At 41.1% G+C, this 21,150-nt stretch overlaps 1 protein-coding gene across 1 annotated transcript in view; it reads left to right on the forward strand.

Annotated features, from left to right (window-relative positions):
- LOC127579416 (rasGAP-activating-like protein 1) overlaps positions 1 to 21,150 on the forward strand; it is a 166,094-nt gene that overhangs the window by 63,545 nt on the left and 81,399 nt on the right. Inside the window, exons 8-9 of the mRNA XM_052032211.1 lie at positions 12,612 to 12,703; positions 19,176 to 19,293. Of these exons, the coding sequence (XP_051888171.1) occupies positions 12,612 to 12,703; positions 19,176 to 19,293 (210 nt within the window). The remainder of the gene's footprint in view (positions 1 to 12,611; positions 12,704 to 19,175; positions 19,294 to 21,150) is intronic.

Raw genomic sequence — 21,150 nt, forward strand, 5'->3', positions numbered from 1 at the left:
ACTCCACGTGTGGTCTCACCAAAACCCTGTACAGCCGACCCCCACGTTACAGCCATTTGGGTAACGTAAATTCATCCTCGTGGAATTCAGAATCACTACCCAAGAACTTGAGATACGGAATAAAATTCATTCCCGTGGAATTTATATGAAAAAAAGTAAATAAGTAAACACAAAACTTATTTTTTTTCACCGCACATTTCTTGATGCGTTTTCTTGATGTCTTCACGTTACGGAAAATCGCTGTTTTCTAGGAACACGATTCACCAACCCCTTCCCCCATGAGCCCCATCCATTCTGCGGGGGTTTCCTGTACAATTATAGCAAAACATTCTTGCTCCTTTACTCAAAACCTCTTGCAAAGAAGACTAATGTTCCATTTGCCGCCTTTACTGTTTGTTGCATCAGCATGTTTACTTTGAGCAACTGGTGTAAGAGGGTGCCCAGCTCTTTTTTTACGTCAATATTTCCCAATCCAACTCATTTCAATAATACCCTGCCTTCCTAATTTCCCTTTGAAATGGCTCATGGGACAAGTTCTTCATCAGCATATTCTAGATCTGCATCCAAATCCGTTTGTTGCCTTAGGATCTACCAATCTCAGTTTTGAATATCGCTCATCCGCAGGCTACTGGATTAGAGGTCAACCGACTGAACCCACTGTCCGAAGACATTTCTCCTGACTGGTATAGTCAGCCTTTTTATCTGAGACTGTGACGCCCGAATTCTAAACTCTATAACCTGATAAAATTGCTTCCCAACATCTATTCTTCCAATGTATGAATGAATTTTATATTTTTCAATGGGGCCACTGCCCATTCCTCTATACTCCAGGGAATAGATGCCTATTATCCACAGTCTCTCAATGTCTAGAAATGGTATATTGTAGATAATATATCTAATAATTGGTACATTGATATTGAGCTGGGAGTTCAGGCTGGGACGTTCATGTAGATAAACAGCTAGTTTTGATTAGTATCAGGATGTGGAGTTTTGACTCCCATTGTCAAAGCCATGTGAAATAGCATTTCAGTGCTAAAACAGCTATTTCGGATTAAACTGGGTCAAGATTATTTCTTTGTGTAATATGAGCAAATTTTAGAAACTGGCACCACCAATCTGTATGGTGGTGCAGTGGTTATGTTGATTGACTGTACACTTGGAAGTGGCAAGGCGAACCCATCAATTGTCTGAAAACAGAGAGGAGCAATGAATAAAACAGAAAGTCTCTGTCACAGCATGCAGCTCAGTGAACAACTGAATGAAAATCTCTGGATTAGGTAAATGTATATTTCTTCAGGGTTTGGGTGGAACAGTGGTCTGGATCTCTTTTCACCTCTGGGATGGAATTGGAATCTCGCCTGGATCAGTAGACTGGATAAATCTCTGATGTGCAATAAGAGAAGGCAATTGCAGTTTCTTCCTGGTGGGTGTGAATTAAACTTTCAAAGTTTTGACCCAAATTGTAACTTTACTCTGAGAAACAAATGCGAGTATGGCTCATTTACTCAAGTGAATGTGTTTGGTTGTTGATAGTGGATGTGATGGTGATCAGGGGTGGGGAGGTGTGGTCAGAGACTGTGGTGATGAGGGGAGAGGAAGGAGTCATTGGGGTGAAATTTCAGTGATAAAGCATTATTTGGATTTGATGGGATGGGGAGAGTGAGGCACTTGGCGGAATTCTGCTGGAGGTGAAGTTAAACTGCAAATCCTTTGAGTTTATGGAGGACATCCCCTCCATCATTGGGGCAGAACTTGATTATAAATGCTAAACATGTGAGAGTATCACTCACCATCTATAGTCACCTCTGTGTTTACCATTACATTGAAATGGAAACAAATGTATGGAGGTGAGTAAGACCAGTGGCTGGTTTCTTACTTATGCTTAAAGTTAGTGACCGAAGAATTTCTCCTTTGCCCTGACCACCACCTTTATTCCACCTGGGGACTTGTATTCCCCATGGTAACTGAAGGTTTCAATGAGAGGTAGGCTGGTATAAACCATTGAAGGTGGATATACCCCAAGACACCAAGCATCTGGGGGTAAGGAAAATCTAATTAGGAGGAGGTTGCTACAAGGCAGCAGTAGAAGAGAAATGTTGACGATTGGAAAAGTTGAATTTCCAGGCTGCCTTCTAGTTGAATGACAAGGCCTAAGAAGGCTACCCTGCTTAAAATGTAAGTTTGATGGGGGAAGTGCTGCTTATGGATATTTGCACTTGTGGTAAGTGCAGTAATAATGTGAACCCGAATCTGCTGTAAGATAAGAAATTGATCCCATTGTTGGTAATTAAGATGTTTTTGCTTAACTGATCAGTACATTTAAAACTAGATTAGAATTATAAATCAGAAAGATAAAACCCTGATTAAATTTCTCAGACAAAAGGATTAATTCTTGCTAGATTATCAATATATCTGTAGCAGGTTTCTGTGACTGTGGGCAATCAATATGGTGTAAGATCTTTCTTACAATTTAAGTTGCTTGTTAATTGCCTCTCTGGGTGATGCTTGATTTTTTTTTCAAAAAATACACTTCAGTAACCAGAAGATTTCAGGCTAAATCACATTGCTTAAAAGTCAAAATCCCAACATGTGTTGCAAATTTCAGACCTTAAAATCTGCACCTTCCTCAATGAAAAGCATTTGATTCCTAGCGCCCACAGATAGGTATTCTGTCTCACACAGTCTGCTGAGGAACCCTTTGTCTTGCGTCACTGCTCCCTGCCGGTGTCTCATGCAACAGAGAATAGATTAAAAGCTCATTCCAGATGCACCAGACCATTATTTTAAATTATAGTTCCACAGTAGCTGCACAGAACAGTCAGGGCGCCCACGCTTACTCGCATCCTGTGAAGCAAATCATCTGTCTCTGCTGCAGCTCAGAGCTTACAATTTTCATGCACCCCCCATCACAAGTCTACTTTCATAGGGCAACTACTCATCGTTTCACTTGCTGCTTCCAAATTGTATGTTTCACTGTCAGACTGAAAACATGAAGATAAGCAATTAGGCAAATTTTTGCAAATTACAGGCAATGCACGTTTATGGTTTACCTGCAAATCTTATTAACTCCCACCTGCTGTAACCCATTGCCAGGGAAGATAGATGATGGTTTTAAGTAGATGGTAGCACAGTAATTGACTCTGTGCTAAAACCTGTCTCGTCAATTCCAATTCTGCACTTGCCATTCAGGGCTTTAGTGAGCTCTGAAGCTAATGTAATTTCAATGAGTAATGCAACAACTTGCATTTATATAGCACCACTTGTATATTAAAATGTCCCAAGATACTTCACAGGACTGTTACCAAAAAAAGGTACATAAAATAATATTATTGATTGCTTGAGGTTACTAAGCTAAAAATGCAGCAGAAATACCTGCATTTCATTTGTGAATTGTGTCCAAAGATCATAAGTATGTGTCGTAAAACCTCCTATACATTGCAAGTCCATAGATCCCTCAAGGTTGCCATGCAGGTCGATAGGGTTGTTAAGAAGGCGTATGGAGTGTTGGCCTTCATTAGTCGGGGTATTGAGTTCAAGAGCTGCGAGGTGATGTTGCAGCTCTATAGAACACTGGTCAGACCACACGGAGTATTGTGTTCAGTTCTGGTCGTCTCATTATAGGAAGGATGTGAAAGCTTTAGAGGGTGCAGAGGAGATTTACCAGGATGTTGCCTGGATTGGAGAGCATGTCTTATGAGGATAAGTTTGAGTGAGCTAGGGCTTTGATAGAGGTGTACAAGATGATAAGAGGCATAGATCAAGTGGACAGTCAGAGACTTATTCCCAGTGTGACAATAGCTAACATAAGGGGACATCATTTTAAGGTGATTGGAGGAAGGTATAAGGGGGATGTCAGGGTTAAGCTTTTTACACAGGGAGTGGTGGGTGTGTGGAACGCACTGCCTGCAGAGGTTGTGGGGGCAGATACATTAGGGACATTTAAGAGACTCTTAGATAGACACATGAATGATAGAAAAACAGGGGGCTATGTGGGAGGGAAGGGTTAGATAGATCTTAGAGCAGGATAAAATGTTGGCACAACATTGTGGGCTGAAGGGTCTGTACTGTGCTGTAGTGTTCTATATCTATATCTATAAGTGGTAGCATTTCTGTGATACATCAGTTTTGCAGCATTGTGCAATCTATTCACTTCAGGGTGCAGGTCAGAATCTACACCACTGGGGATAATAAATGCACTTGCAAATTCCTATGTGAACTGTTCCCTGAAGGTTCTGAGTAGTTGGCCCTACAGCTGAGCTGGCTGCCCAGACTGACTACTTCTCGCAAAATATAATACTGGCGACAGCAGCAGCTTGTCCTAATTGCCAAACCCAGTGAACGAGCAGTTTCTGACCCCAACTCCAGTTCCAGAAATGCATTTTGTTTACTCATCTTTACAGAAAGTTTTATCTGCACTGTGAGAAACAAGAATCCCATGCACCATTGTTCCAAAACAATTCATTGAAGATTGTGCACAGAAGGATTTCATTTTCAGAATACAAAATACAGATCATGTTCTCTATCTCTCAGCCTTGTGAGAGCCATTTCCCATCTGTCCTTTGTGCAGGCTGCACTTCAGTGTATCCCACAGCTTGTACTCTTGGATCAAGGGGAGTGTGCCCAGCCGTAGCCACGTCACCTCAAGTGTATGCTGAACGTGTTTGGTGACTTGCGCTGTAAAGCAGCTCTGGCCTTGAATGTCACAGGGCAGATCTCACCACTCACATGCCATTGGGATCACACTGTTTCCTTCCACTGCTTGCTCTTGAGCAGTCTCGGAATTGGCGACTGGTCCCTGCTGATTGGCCCCACCACTGAAATGCCATCTGACATTTGGTGAGCTCCTGTCCCCAGATATCAGATAAGCTTGCCGCTCCTCTGGCCTTTGGCAGTACCAGACCTTTCTCCCCTTCCCCCTCCTCCAGCAAGCAATTCCTTGGGCTTGTGCTAGCCTTTCCTGTCTGCATGGAGAATGAGCTGTTTATCCTCGGACAACCTTTCCTCTTGGAACTTCCCAGGAAAGGCTGCAAACAGTGGCTCAGACACGTTCTGTTCTGACTTGATGTCCCAAATGAAAAGGCTGATTCCTCCCCGCAATTTCTTTTCTACACAGTAGGACAATTACCCTAGATTATTTTTTACTCTACCAGTTATCAGTTGTCATCATTTATTACCAAATAAAAGGCTGATTCCTCCCCGCAATTTCTTTTCTACACAGTAGGACAATTGCCCTAGATTATTTTTTACTCTACCAGTTATCAGTTGTCATCATTTATTACCAAATAAAATAAAGTAGAACCTAAAGCCTTTGTATCCCACTGCACCTTCACTATCAGGACATCCTTATTGTTCTCTTCCTGCTCCTGTCCACGAGGCGTGGATGTGTTCCTGACAATCCAGCAATCTTGGTGCACTGACTCAGATGCTTTGTGCCGGAATTATCAGTGGTGGGGGCACCCAGCCTATCTGTCCATTTTCCAAAAGCCATAAGTGCTGCTGGATTTTGGAAGATTTAGCCCACCTTAGGGTTCTCTGTCAAGGTCCAGCTGAACTACAGAATACAAGTTGAAGAGGAGCAAGAATAAATTCAAAATCATATATTGAAAACCATTGTTAGGTTGATAGTGACTGTAGTTATCTACAATAAGGCAAGGGTTCAACTTGAACAGTAAAACATGTTTTATGAACATGTTCTCTTGTGTATAAAATCATGAGGGGCATAGATAGGGTGAATATGCACAGTTCTTTTCCCAGGGCTGGGGAATCAAGAACTGGAGGGCATAGATTTAAGGTGAGAGGGGAGACATTTAATAGGAACCTGAGGGGCAACTTTTTCACCTTGAGGGTGGTGAGTATATGGATTGAGCTGCCAGAGGAAGTGGTTGAGGCAGTTCCATTAACAACATTTAAAAGATACTTGGATAGGTACATGGATAGGAAAGGTTTAGAGGGATATGGGCCAAACGCAGGCAAATGAGACTAGCTTAGATGGGAATCTTGAACAACATGGACCAGTTGGACCAAAAGGCCTATTTCCATGCTGTATGACCCTATGAAGATCTAAAATGTGCCTCAGTTTTGCGCTACTTAACAATCATTTTTTCTTCATGGCATGCCCACTGAAATGCCTGTACTGGAAATAGGGAGCAGGAATCTAATCAAAGCCAGTGTCAAGAGCAGTGCATTTTAATCAGTTCAAGGTGACCCACTCAAGAAATCAGCTTTTGCATTTCCTCATAATAACTTCCAGTAGATTATTCAGTACCTGGGTCTTCTGAAGAGTAATACCAGTTGTGAAAGTGCAAATGAAGCATTACAAAACAGCACCCTGCTCCAGTAAAACATATTCAGGTTTAAAATATTAGTTTTGAAAGGTTTTTAGGTTACATACTTTCTCATTCCTGTTCATTAATATCACAACAACAGTACTTGATGCCAGAATTGATCTAGTCTCATTTGTCTTGTTGGTATTCACACTTGACGAAATTTGTGCCTGAATCCATAGGGTATGGTTAAAACAGTTTAGATTCCAGTAGCCCATGTTTCTGTCTTCTTACTTTCCTGGAAGATGATGAGAAGCAAATGTTTAATCTCTACATTTCTGGTTCCAATATGGTGCATGACCCTGATCACACACTGTTGGAACTTTAATAAGCCCAGCACGTGTAGTGGTTCCTTATGAAAATAGTATCCAAAAGGCCAACAGAATGGAAGCCTTTATAACTGTAGATTTGGAAAGTAATAGGGAGGAAACTTTTGCTACATCTGGGTGGCAGCTCAGGGCACTGCAACCCAGAAAGGAAACACTTCCCTTGGAATGAACACAGATTCACCAGAACCATGCCTGGGCTCGCAGAATTAAATTATGAGGAGGATTTCTATAATTTCTTGGCAGATAGTTAAAGGGGATTAGACTGTGGATTTGGGATTGTGAAAAGAAATGACAGAATAGAATGAGATAATCTGGTGGTGTGGGAGTTCAGGATAACTTTAAAATCAGCATGTGGCTATTTCGGAGAGAAATTAGGAATCACCTCCTCACACAAAGCCTTGTAGAGTTGTAGAACTCTCTTATAAAAGGAAGTGGATGTGAAATTAATTAATTTTAATCTGAGATTGATACCTAAGGATTTGAAGGTACACAGAGCCACAGCAGATGAGTAGTTAGGATACAGATCCCATTGAATGAAGGAAGAGGTTTTTGTACTCAATTTTCAGGATGTGGGGATTGCTCCAAGACAGACAATTATTAGCTATCTCTAACTGTCCTTGAGAAGGTGGTGGTGAGTATAAACTTCCAGGTATCTCCACCTGTGGTTGCATAGAAAGTTGCAGAATTTAGACCCAGCAACAATAAAGGAACCAAAAACTGAATGCTGCAAGAACTCAGCAAGTCAAACAGCATCCGTGGAGGCAAGAGGTGTAGGTCGACGTTTCAGGTCGAGACTCTGCATTGGGGCTGAGAGGGAAGAGGAAAGAGTTGCAGTATATAGCAGTATGAGAGTGAGGCGGATAGAAGCTGGTAGGTGATAGGTGGAACCAGATACAAGATGTGGAGGGGATGATGGGCAGATGGAGAGAGTGGGATGCGAAAGGTGAATAAAGGCAGAAGAAAACTAGGTTGACAGGTATGTTTGTCCTGGCTCTGGCACCTGTCACCTACCTGCCTCTATCCCACCCTGCCTCATACTGCCATGTACTGGCAATAGTTTCTCTTCCCTCTCAGTTTTAATGTAGGGACTAGACCCAAAACGTTGACTTACATCTTTTGCTTCCACAGATGCTGCCTGACCCACTGTGTTCTTCCAGCGTTCTGATTTTTGTTCCAGATTCCAGCATCTACAGTTTCTTTTAGCTTCTTAACAATAAAGAGATGGCAAAATATTTCCAAATCAGGATGGTGTGTGACCAGGAAGGGAACCTGCAAGTGGTGGTGTTTCCAAGCATTTGTTGTCTTTGTCTTTGAAGGTAGAGGCTGCGGGTTTGGGGCAGTGAACTGTCCGTGTCGGAGGGAATGTATGTTTAAGATTAGATGCTAATCAAGAGGATTTCCTGTATCTGGGTAGTGCCAAATTTCTTGTGTGTTGGAGCTGGTCTCATCCGGGCAGTTAGTTCTTCAGGCTCCTGATCTGTGCCACAAACTGTCAGGAGTTTCAAGCAGCTGAATGGCCTAGTTATGTTCCTGTAATAAGTGCATTGGCTATTGGTGGCATTAGCTATTCTAAGGTCCATTACAAACTGCTTTGTGCTTTGGGAACTGAGTAGACTTTGTGTCCTGGTGCCTTGTGGTACAAGATGTGCAGCATTGCTATACCCATTGAGGACTCTTATCACTGTGGATGGAAATTCTTTTGTTTTTCCTGTTCCTCTGAGATAGTTTCAGCTGAGGCTATGCTTACACATTTAATTTGGGTTTCTGTTAACATTTTGGTGGCTAAGGAACCTCCTGGCTCATTCTTTTATTGCAATGGTTAGGAAATTGTATCTTAAATAATAAATGCTAGAACACTCTGTCTTGAAAATTGTTTAACTTATTTGATTTGAGTTGTTAAGTGTTACTGTTTGCTTTTTCTAGCCTTTACATTTGATTGATCTTGTACCTTTCCTGCCATCAAAGGAGACAATCTTCTAGGCCTTGAATTGCAATGCACCAGTTTTCCTGTTGTGTAACATTAGAATTTCTGCAGCATACTGAGCAGTGACTGGATCAACAGCAATGCATTTTCCTTATTACCATTGCATTTCCAAATCACCACTACAGTAGGTTATTTGTGTTAAAAGTACAAAAATGTAGAACATGGGTGAAGTAGACGTGTGTTAAACCTTGATCTACCAGTATTTGTATTATTTGCACTTTTCCGTAGAAACCCTTCAGTTTTCAAGCTGCATTATACCAAATGGAAAGTAATGTTCTTGCAATGACTCAAATATAGAGCCAATTAATTTGATGGGATCCTTGCAATAAAAAGCAGCTTTCCATTTGTCATAGTTTAAGATGCACCTGTAAAATACGCAGCAGGGAGGGGACATTTAAGTTTTAGTTTGAATGCCCATCATGGTTTAATTAGGATAATGCAGAGCATTAACTGCTTTACACTCTGCTGTGAATTTACGCTATAACACAGATACAGAAAAGCAAATCAAAACTAATTTTGAATATACCACTAAATAAATTAAGCTCAAACCAATTTCACCCTCTGTTACAGAATCAGCTCTTGCATGTTTGTTGGTGGCATCTAACTCCATTTTGATTTTTCCCATCACTATCTTGGCCTTCTGATATTAAGTTATGGATAAACTAGGACTTCCTACGATTGAACATCAGAAAGAGCTAAATCTTCACTTTTTACCTCAATGATGGTCTTTTCTGCCCTGGCATTGGCTCTACTCCTTCCTTTACTACATGTTTTAGCTAAACCAGACTGTGCAGAGTCATAGCATCCTGTGTGGCTCAGACCTCAGTTTCAAACATATTTACCGTATATTACGAAGACTGCTTAGTATTGCCTACTCTGTGCGTCCTAGGCCTACCACAAAACCTTAGACATCCTTTTTTCAGTTGTAGACTATTGATTTAATACTTTCCTTCTCTGTCTACTAACATCCCTCTTCCTTGTTCAGAAGACAGAACACTGCTTAAATCTGCTCCTGTGCTAATTCTTGTTTGCCTACCTCATTGGACACCCATCCTCACTGATCTACACCAGCTCCCTGTATCTTATTTTAAACCCTCCTCCTCATATACAACTCCCTGCACAGCCTTGGCCCATCCTACCCAATAAGCCTCTTCCAGTCTTGCATCCACTCCGGCTCTCTGAATCTCCGTGTGTGCTTCGTATAATCACATGCAAACCCCCATCCTCCCCACCATCTCAGTTCCACTAAAGGTCAAAGACCTTTGGCCAATTCCTCCCTAATCTTCTGTGCCTCACACTGAAGTCTTTGGTAAACCTGTCTCTGAGCCTTTGGCCAACTGTTATTACAAAAAAGCTGAAGCATCTTGATATATTTATATGTTAAGGGGATAGTGTAAATGAAGTTGTTTTGTAGGAGCCACTGGGAGTGTTTTGTGCAGATGATAAGAACATAGGAAATAGAAGGAATGGGCCATTCAGCCCCTCGCACTCACTCTTAATGAAGTCAGGGCTAATATTTCACCTTAGTGCCACTTTCCTGTGCTAAGTCCATAATACTTACTTCTACTATTCCAAAATTTATCTATGTATCAATTCGTGTCTTGAATACACTCAGTCACTGAGCCTCTACAGCATTTTTGAGTGAGCAAGATTCTTCTAATCTCAGTACTGAATGCCTTTATTTTGAGTTTGTGACCCTTAGTTCAAGATACTCCAGTTCAGGGAAACATTGTCCATGCATCAGCTTGGTCAAGCTTCATAAGAATTGTGTATGTTTGAATGAGATCACATTTCATTTTTCTAAACTCCAGAGGATTTTGGCCTACCCTGCATAGCTACTTAGAATGTATGGCTGCTGTACCACAGTACTGTGATCTGTTTGTTCATCCACCCTAAAGCCTCTGCAGGCTGCAAGAGCCTCATATCTGTTGGAACGTGTGCAAGAACTGAGGCTCCTGTGCTACCTTCTGGATTCCCATTCCTGCCTCATTCAAGGTCACATCCCCCTGTTCCCGTTGACTTACCGGTTCTGCAGTACTTAATCCAATGGGCTTGATTGTCCAGGTAAATTCTCCCCATCCCTGATGCATTGTAATGTTTGCATCTTACACCCTGGTTCATCAATTCTGAGCCAAAGTTCCTTGAGCTTCAGACCTCACTGGAGATGTATTGCTATGGATCTCAAAGATATGTACTGTTTTTGTAAGCTCAATATTCATTTTGTCAAATGGTGAAAATGTGGTCAGTGTCCCACTAGTTTACCTTTGTATCCTATAAGATCCATATGCTGTGCCTCAGTATGGCTACAGCTGATTAAATTTGACTGATGGATATTCATTGCCCCTGATTACCTCGAAGATGTTAGATACATCTGCTGTCTTAGTGGGAGACTGTATGGCTCTGTTGTCATTTGCAGTAATGCATCAATAGGCTTGGCATTCCTGCAAAAATTAGGCCAACAATTATAACTCAGGTCTAATTGCTGTATAGTTTGCAGTTCTCCCACATGGTCATCTCAAAGAGTTAGGTGGACTCGGCAAAACTCTGAATTCTTGACAGTCCATCAGAAAACGCACATTGAAGGCAGCTTCCAACAGCAACCACCCTAGTGATATCAGGATTAGAATCCAGTCCCCATTTCTTGATTAAAGCTTGAGTTTACAGAGGATTCAGTATGGATCCTCATCTGTAGTAGTACCATGCTGACTTGGCAGGAGTTCACTTGCAACATACAAACCCTGCAGATGTGACTGCACGTGGTGTGGGATGTACACAGTCCGTTCATACTTTACTGTGTAGGATGTTCCGGGTTTCTACTTCCAACCATATCCTGTTTGTAGGGAAGCATTTCCTCTTAATGTTGAGAGCTTGATTCATGGTCAGTTCTCTATTGTCCCATTGACTATCAGGCTGAGACATAATAATTGGATCTAATGAGTCTTATAAGTGTTGTTTACAACATAGTAGCTGAAGACTTACAAGATCACTCAGGATGGTGTTACTTTATTTCTAGCAGGATTCTAGTCTTCAGTCCCTGGGATTAATTCAGAAAAAGTTTTTCAGAAGTGACTTCCCATAGAAATCCTAATGAGCATTGGCATAAAATGCAATTGTAATGAACAAACTCTTCTCTTTTTCCCATGCTATGGAATTCCTCGCATTGTTATCCATGTTTTAAAAAGAGATTCTTCTACCAGGTCAATTCTGAATTACTAATTCCCAAATGTTAGTGATGGTGCTTTCACCTAATATTAGGGGGTCTTTGGGGGATTTGGGTCAAGTTGCAATAAAGAATGATGAAGCTTGTCCAAGTGCATGATTTGTAGGTGGTCCTAAAGGTGATAGTTTTGTTGTTCCTGGGGATGTAGGTGATGGGTTTGAGAAATTAGGTTTAAGCAAGCTTGATGAGTTGGTGCAGCACATTCTAAAGATAGTACATACTGTTGGCCACATTGGGACGTGGTGGATTTGAGGGTATATAGTTAGAATTATTTTTCCATTGTGAGGTGTGTCTAAAACTAAAGGGCATAATGTGAGAGGAAAGAGTTTTAAAGCGGATGTGAGCGGGAATTCTTTCACATAGAGTAGTTGGAATCTGGAACATGCTACTTGAGGAGGTGGTAGAGGCAAATTCTCACAACATCTAAGAAGCATCTAGACAAGCACTTGAATCATCAAGATATAGAAGACAACTGACCGAATGCAGGTAAATGGGACTAACATAGAGAAGTATAATGGCTGGCAAGGACATGATAGGCCAAAGGTCCTGTTTCTCTTCTGTATGGCTCTATGGAAGGGTGAATATTAAGTTCAAATTTTGGAGGCTTGAGGTGTGTTGATCAAGCAGAAAGCTCTGACCTGATTGGTACTGTGGAAACCAAACCAATATATTTTTGTGTTTGTGCTTGTTTTATCATTGTTTACTATTGCCTGCATGTTTATAAAGGAATATGTCTGCTTTTTTCTCCTAACTAGATTGACTTCAATTTGGATGCACTTCAGAAGACTCAAATAACCAGGGGCTGGTTTAGGCTATTGCCTTTTGAAAAGAATGAAGATGATGCAGGGTAAATAGTTGCTGTTGTTTCATGGATTCAGATTTCCACTATTACATGAGGATTATAGTCATAGAGTATGTACATCATTGTACCTGAGTCATAATGTTGAAAGGGTAACTGTGGAACAACAGGTGGGTTTCAGAATGTACAGGCAAGGCTCCATCTACACTGTAATAATGTGAATGTTGCAATGTCAGGCCTGGATCACAATGGACTGGATCATCTGACCTACTCCAGGGCTCTCTAGTCTCCACCTCAGTTGCTCCAGGGGTCTCTGGGCTCCCTTTCAGCCATCCCCAGGGTTTGCTGTCAATCCACCCAATCCAAGATCCCAAACTCACCCTTTTCTGCAGGAGATGCCGGGAACCAAACTAATCAAACTTAGAATGGAGCAAAGAACTGCCATGTCCTGAGAAAAATAAAACCAGAAAATGCTGGAAAAACTCCACAGATCAGGCAGCATCTGTGGAAAGTGAATCGGTCAATGTTTCTAGTCTGGAAGAGTTGCTGACAAGAAATGTTGACTGTTTCTCTTTCCACAGGTGCTGCTGGACCTACTGAGCTTTTCTGGCATTTTCTGCTTTTATTTCAGGTTTCCAGAATCTGCAGGTTTTTTTGATTTTTCAGTATACCAGGAGATATGTATTGAAAAGTAAGATAGTTACTGACATATGCTGCTCTACAAAATTTATTTAATGGTATGATTTAAATGTTTTAAGCAGTTATGCACTTTTCTGTACTTTTATCCATCGTGTCCACAGTTCAGCTGCAAATTTTTGAAGTTCTTTTGCAATTTAGATAGGGCCTTGTATATCAGGTGATACTGTTGTTCTGTGGGTGCATTTGTATTTCCCTGTATGTGTCTGATCTACTTTGCATGAAACAGACTTCAAATTTCTCTTGGAAACAAATTCAAATTTTGGGAACAGAAGATGATCCAAGATTCCAACTTCTTTTTTGTTAATCTTAATCTCCAACTTTGTGCCAAATTCCCAGATTCTTAATCAGGAGAACACTTCTTGCATTCCTTATGATTCATTCCTTGATTCAGAGTGCTGGTTTCCGTGTATCTATCATCTCAGATGTGAAGTAATTATGCCTGCAAACACTGGTTGAGATGATGTTCTACTTATGCTTAATCCAAAGTGATTTATTTTGATAAAAACAGAAAGTGCTGGAAAAACTCAGCAGATCAGGCGGCATGGGTAGAAAGAGAAACAATTAATGCTTCAGGTCAAAGATCCTTTATCGGAACTGAGAAAGAGAGAAGGCAAATTCGTCTTAGCAGCAGAGAAGGTGGGGTAGGGCAATGGATCGAACACTGGGAATGTAAGGACACAAACAGTCCTTCCAGGTAAGGCAGAGATTTACTTGCACTTGTTCCAATCGAGTGCATTGCATTTGGTGTTCACAATATGCCTTCCTCTACACTGGAGGAACCAAACACAGGTTGGGTGATTGATTTGCTGAGCACCTGTATTCAGTCCACACGGTGACCCTGCAACTCTATTTACCTGTCGTTGTAATTCACTATCCTAGTCCTGCTCTGACCTCTCTGTCTCTGGCCTCCTGCACTGTTACACTGAGGCCCTACATGAGCTTGAGGAATAACACCTCATTTTTTATCTGGGCCCATTGCAGCCTGCAGGACTCAATATTGAATCCTCCGACTTGGCCTTTTTGTTTGTGTCCGGTCCAGCTATTTGTGCTTGCCATTGCTCTCTTTTCTTTCTTCCATATTCTGGCCTGCTACCACATCCCTGTCAGCCAGATTTCAAAACATCAGCAATACATTATACTGAGCTGAACTGTCCAACCATCTGTAAGGGGGAAAGGAATTGTCAGCGTTTTGGGTCCACTTCACATCATTCCCAACCAAGTCATCCACTGATGACCCTTTCTCGCACCTCCAACACTCCCCTCATTCAGGATGACCTCCAGCACTTTGTGTGTTGCTCCTTCTTCATGGACAACCCATTCTGTCCTTTTATCCTCTCTTGAATGTTTCATCAGCAATTGCTGTCGTGATATCAACTGCCTCGACTTCTCCACTCCCCTCACCACTTTAACCTCACCCCCTCTATTCACTGCATCAGTCTCAACTTAGTCATCAATTCCTCCCCCTCTACACTTGCTTCTCAACCCACTGAGTTCCTCCAGCAGGTTGCTTCTTGCTCCAGATTCCAGCATCTGCAGTCTCTTGTGTCTCAACTGTCCATTCAATGGCTACATCATTGCACCCTATCACAGGCATTCCCTTTGTTCAACCCCTTGCCCTCCCCCACCATTTCTGCTACTTAAACTAACTTGCTTTCTCTCTTTCTCAGCTCTGATGAAGGGTCTTCGACCCGAAAGGTTAACTGCTTCTCTCTCCACAGATGCTGTCCACAGAACCTGTTGTATTTTTCCAGCATTTTCTGTTTTTATTTCAGCTTTACAGCATCTGCAGTGCTTTTTTATTTTCAAGGTTTGTTTTGCTCTTTTTGTCACAATGAAGAGTTTAGGTTAGTAGTTAAGAAGTAGATTTTGCATTCCCATTGCAATTTGTGTAATGCCTTTATTAAGGCTCCTTCTGGGTAACGTACACACATGAAATAACCTTTCTAACATCAGCCTCCCTCACTCACTACCTCAGGAAGGTTTTAATCAGTGTCTCAAATAACACCACCACCTTATTGATTTAAAATTTGTTTCTCTGCTAAGTCAGCCCAGTTGCATATTTTCCTTTTCATTAGACTGGGGCTGGTTTCAACAGATTTTTTTGCATAATTAGCCCTATGTCTCTTCTCCTAATGATAGCACAAGATAATTCTTTATCTGAACTAAAAAAACGTTTTATTTGAACAAGCTCTGAAAATATTTGTTTATAAATCCTTTGACTAATTAACTAAGGAGCTTCAAAGAATATTCCTTTGGCAGGTGCAAAGCTTCATTGTCTACATAGATAAATTTGGGTTTCTGCCAGGGCAATTTTCCCTTGCAATGCCGTCACCATCAGGGGAATCTCGTGAGTAAGATTCATGATCACAAAGAGGGCAGATTATGAACCATCTAAGCATGAAGAGTAATTCTCTGACCTTGTCGTTCTGCTGAGAGATGCCATCCACCAGGGGTATAAGTTAGCAATAGAAGACAGGCAGTGCTTGATCATCAGACTATCAGTGCATTTGGCTGGAAATTCACTTGTGGCCCAATCTTCTGATGTTTCTGGCTATGGGCTGAGACTCTGAAAAACCTCAATTTATTCCATGGAAGCAAAATTATTTTCCAGAATTTAGATATAGTAAAATAGTGACATTTTCACTGAAAGTAGAAGATTCACTGACATTTTCATTAGAAAGTAGAAGATTAGGCCATTCAAGTCTTGGAACCTCTTCTCCCACTAGAACAGATCATGCCTAAACTGAACCTCAGTACCATTTTGTCACCTCTGTTCCATATCCCTCTATGTCATCACGTAATGGAACCATATTCAAAATTCATCCAGATTCCACAGTTTTATAAGAGCAAGTTCTAGATCGCTACCTTTTGAAAACAAAATCCTTCCTGATTTCATTCCTAAATGGGCTTACCTCTAACTTATAAATGATGCTGTCATCCTTCCGATTGCCCCAGCAGAGGAAATAGTTTCTGTCTACCTTTCCTAAAAATTTTTGAAGTAATTTTAATTCAATCACCTGCCCAACTTTCAGAAGTCGGTGGAATACAAACAATGTAATGTCTAATTGTGGAACAAATGATGAGGATTCTATTCCACTGGAAGCAAAACCTTCAGCTGTTTTCTTTGAATTTGTTTTTAAGTCTCTTTGTCAATAAATGGTCCACCTAGGTTTATATGAGCAGAAATTGGGAAAACAGTGAATTAGAATCAGCATCAATCCAGTGTTGAATAAAAAGCATCATAGCTGGGCCTCTTTATTCGTGTTAGGTAGGATCAGCTTTGAACCCTTTCCATGGTCATCTGGTTCTCTATCAATTTTGGGCAAAAAACTTTCACTATTTCTATTAATAACAACATTGTAAATGGGGCGGCATAGTAGTGTAGCGGTTAGCATGATGTTATTACATTGCCAGCAATCAGAGTTCAATTCCCATCGCTGTCTGTAAGGAGTTTGTATGTTCTCCCCATGACTGCGTGGGTTTCCTCCAGGTGCTCCGGTTTCCTCCCTCATTCCAAAGATGTATAGGTAGGTTAACATGGGTTTAAATGGGCAGCGCGGACTTGGTGGGCCAGAAGGGTCTGTTACCGTGCTGTATAAATAAAGTTTTTCTTTAAGTCAATGTAAGGAAAATGGTCAAGATTTTGCAAAGAATAGCACTTTAGCTGGGGAAGAAGTACATCAAGGCAATTCTTGGCTTTGAAATGGTTCATAATCCATGCCTAACAACGCTGGAGTGGGGGTGGGAATCCATTGGGAGAAAATTCATCCTCAGTTGCTTGTGCCCAACATGCATTCTGTTCCCTTAAAGTTAAAGAAATCAATATTTGGATGCAGGAAACAATGCTACTTTCTTGCACTTGGCACAAAGAACTGAGGGTTAATCCCCTCAGAAGGTAGAGCTATAACAACAAAGGGTGGTTTGAGAAGAATTTCTCCTTAGTTTTGCTGAAAGCAATTTTCATCAAAATATTGAATGAATAAAAATGGCTGGGGCTACAGAAAGTTTATGTACTTTTTTGCACTCAGTGGAGTATCCACGGGCTCTTTACTGTTGCTACTTGCAAAGGCAAATATTGGTTGAAGACAGAACATGCTTTATTTAACTAATGTTCTTGTCTTCCACAACAATGTATCAATAGTCATACCACATGGTATACTTAATTCCTAAAGATAGACATACACTCAAAATAGCTCAAATACATTCAGTAGGTGAGTGGAATGTGTAATAAAAACAGAAAATACTGGGAATACTCCACAGATGCTGCCCAACTTGTTGAGACAAAAATAAAGGTTTTGGGTCAATGACCTTCCCTTAGAACTGGGAACAGTTAGTTAGAAATGAATTAAGTTTTAGGTTGCAGTGAAACAGAGAGGTGGTGAGGTTGCAAGAGAACTATAGGGACGGTTTACTGTTGGCTGGAGGTCAGGGGAGATGGAATGTCTCAGGTGGTGGTGGTGCCATGTGACAGAGGGTGGGAAAGTTTTGGGAAAGCTATAAATAGGAGGAGATGGATGAAATCTGGAACACCAGAAGAGAAAAAAACAAACCAAATACTGTAAATTTGAAACACAAGATTGGAAATTGTGCAATTCAACATCAAAAGTTGCTATGTCCGAACTTATATAGACCTTTGCTGGGACCGTACAGGAGGTGAGCGTGGGATAGACAATTAAAGTGGAAGCTCAAGCCACCCTTGTGGACTGAACAGAGGTTTTCTGCAGTGCAGTCACTCACCCTGCATTTGGTTTCCCGGATGTAGAGGAGACCACATCATGAACACCAAATGCATTGCACGAAAGAGCACTGTGAAACGTCATTGGTCTGTACAATATTGCTGCCTTTTCAAGATAATTGCAGCTAGCTTAAAGTAATGGTCCAGATCATCCCATCAGGAACTGGAAGTTCCAGGTACACCTGCCACTACTTACTTCATCTTTGGTCAGAAGATAGCCTGAATGGCAAAGTGACTAGTCCATCACCAACCCAGTTACCTTCCGACTGCCCACTCACTGTTGAAGACAGTGCATCGCCACATTACCAGGAAGTGGAATCTTTCATCTTTTGTGTGGGCAGACATCCCCTGCTGTTTAGCAATCCAGCTCCACAGAGCTTATTTGGCACGAGTGAATGGCTCAAGCTGAGTGAGACCCCAGCTGTTCCCAGGGAACCTGGCTCAGTGTGGGACTCCTGGACTGGATGGCTGGGGGATAAGGTGAATTTAATTAACACGGCCCAGACAATTTCTTGGCTAGAATACCAGGCAACAAGGCAAAGGCATTTTGGGAAAACAATTAAACACAGGGAAAAGCTGCCCTAATTTATTCTTTTTAAACAGGATCCTGCTTCCTCCAGAGAAGTTCCAGTGACATTTCACAAATGTGTGCTTTTATGGGATGGGGCAGGTATGAGGACAGAACCCCTCACAAAAATGGAGACAGCTGAGAAATGGTACCAAGGGGTTCCATGTCAATCACTTGTGAATCAAAGAAAGTGAGACCATCAGCACACATGAAGGCTGGTCACATGACTTACCCTGCGCACCAATCAATGTTGACTGGTGCACTGCAAATTTAGTTTGCCAAGCTGAGTCAGGAGTTCATCAAGCTTGTCATTGGATAGTGAATGTGGAACATTGCAGCAGAACTTTTGCGGAGTCGCTTCCAATGAATAAGACAGCAGTAAAAAATAATTACGAGAAATAAGCAGTAAACATGGAAATAACTTGTATAAACAAATACAAAGTTCTTGCTACAAGCAGTAATATCATGTACCCAACTCCAGAAATGTTTCTAATCCAATGATATTTTTATTTTCTCAGTGGTAAATTAGGAGCACTACGATTAAAAGTCAGGTTGGCAGAAGACCGGATATTGCCTTCGATGTACTATCAGCCACTGATTGACCTCTTAATGGAATCTGTAATCTCTCCATCTAAAGTGAGTATCTGGAACTCTGCATTAGCAAGCAGGTTTGAACTGAGCATGTTGATTCTGATTGTTTAAGTGTCAGATTGGTCAAGTTTCAATAGGAATTGTTTGCTTCTTTCTCAGTTGAACAAGCTAACAGGTGTTTTAAGGTTTGTTTTAACGAAGACTCTAATCGTTAATTGAAAATCAGTTTGCATTTTTTTTGAGACACAAGATACTGCAGAAGATGGAATTTCAACCAAAAAAACAAATTGCTGGAGGAACTCAATGAGTTAGGCAGCATCTGTGAAGCGAAAGGGACAGTTGATGTTTTTGGTCAAGACACACTCATTTTTTTTAACACCTTCATCAATAGCTCCAAATTGATGGTGGCAAATAAAATGCCTTCCTGAGTTAATTGTTGGGAATATATATGGTGTAATGTACAACCTGAACAAATATAAAGTGCACAGAAGAACCAATGTGGTTTTGTTAAAGGTATGTCACAGCTAACTCGTTAAATACTTTCACAAGCATTGCATTGGGATAACTTCTGGAGGCTTTAAGGTTATACACAAAAGATATTGTTGTGTACTGAATATGTAGATTCCTTTATTTGACTTGGTGCTTATCTCTTAACTGTAATTAGAATACCAGAGTTGCTGAAGTGAATGAACATGTTTATTAAAAAATAAACTCTCTGACAATTATATAATCTATATTGGAATGGCCAGTTCATGAGAGAGCCTTATGCGTACATGCTAATAGCATCACACTGTATGTCACATGACCTTGTTGTAGCCAATCATAGTGCTGGATATATTATCCAATTATAGAGCTAGACAAATACTATTAACATCAGAAATGCATTTAGAAAATAACAAAAATGAGAGTACGTCGAAAAAGAGGGAAATATTTGATTTGGGCTTAACTTGGTTGGAGGAGGAATAAGATGTATATGCTTAATTTGGTAGAAGATTGTGCTTCCCTGGGTCTCAGCATTTCACCATATTTTTAATGTAATGGATATGAGCAGCTGTCTGAGAGGAACGAGATCCTCAGCATTGATTTTCTTGCATTAGTGTTTCCATCGCTGCCATTATTGTTGGGCCAAACAGATGAAAATAACGGTTAGGCAGTTGTCAGTCCAGTGGTCAATGGCCGCTGTCATTGTGTGGGTGATGTGGACACCCTTCAAGTCTCTCACTCTGAAGATTTCCTAACCTAACAGTGCCGTTGCCTGGATTGGTGCTGCCAGGAGTTCTTGTACTTGTCTCTCTGGTGAAACAAGGTGTTGGTTATTTCAAGGCCATTTTACAAGCATTTCATCAGGAGCTTTTCCTACTCTTTCTGAGCCAGTCACACCTTTTTAGAGGTTTGCATCATTTCCCACTCTGGCATGGAAGTTGCCCAGAACGATAATTTCAGAATCTTGGTTCCTGCACTAGAAAACACAGGGTTTGATGAGATGACCAGTGAATCCAGAAATGATTAACCATAAATGCAAGCTGCTCATGTATTGGAAACTTTATCACAGCTCAAATAACTTAAAGACAGGCTGAAGCCTGTCATATAACAGAAATACATGACTTATAGAATAGATGGTGGGTGGAAAGGAGATCCAGCAACTTGTTGATAACTGTGACTTACATGGATTCTTCAGCACTGTCACTTCCAAGGCCCACCACACTGGGAACCAAGAATGGAAGAGATTGTAACAAGGACAGAGAGGCTGCCAGTGCCCACTGGAAGGAGTACTTTGAAGACTGCTCAACTGCGATTCTGTTTTTGATGTAAATGAGTTTGACTCCATCTAATCCAGTCTCACTGCTGCCACAGGCTAACGAGGTTGAAGAGTTTGTATACCAACTGAACAAGTCTGGTGCA

Source organism: Pristis pectinata, chromosome 17, assembly GCF_009764475.1.
Source record: "Pristis pectinata isolate sPriPec2 chromosome 17, sPriPec2.1.pri, whole genome shotgun sequence".
NCBI lineage: Eukaryota > Metazoa > Chordata > Chondrichthyes > Rhinopristiformes > Pristidae > Pristis > Pristis pectinata.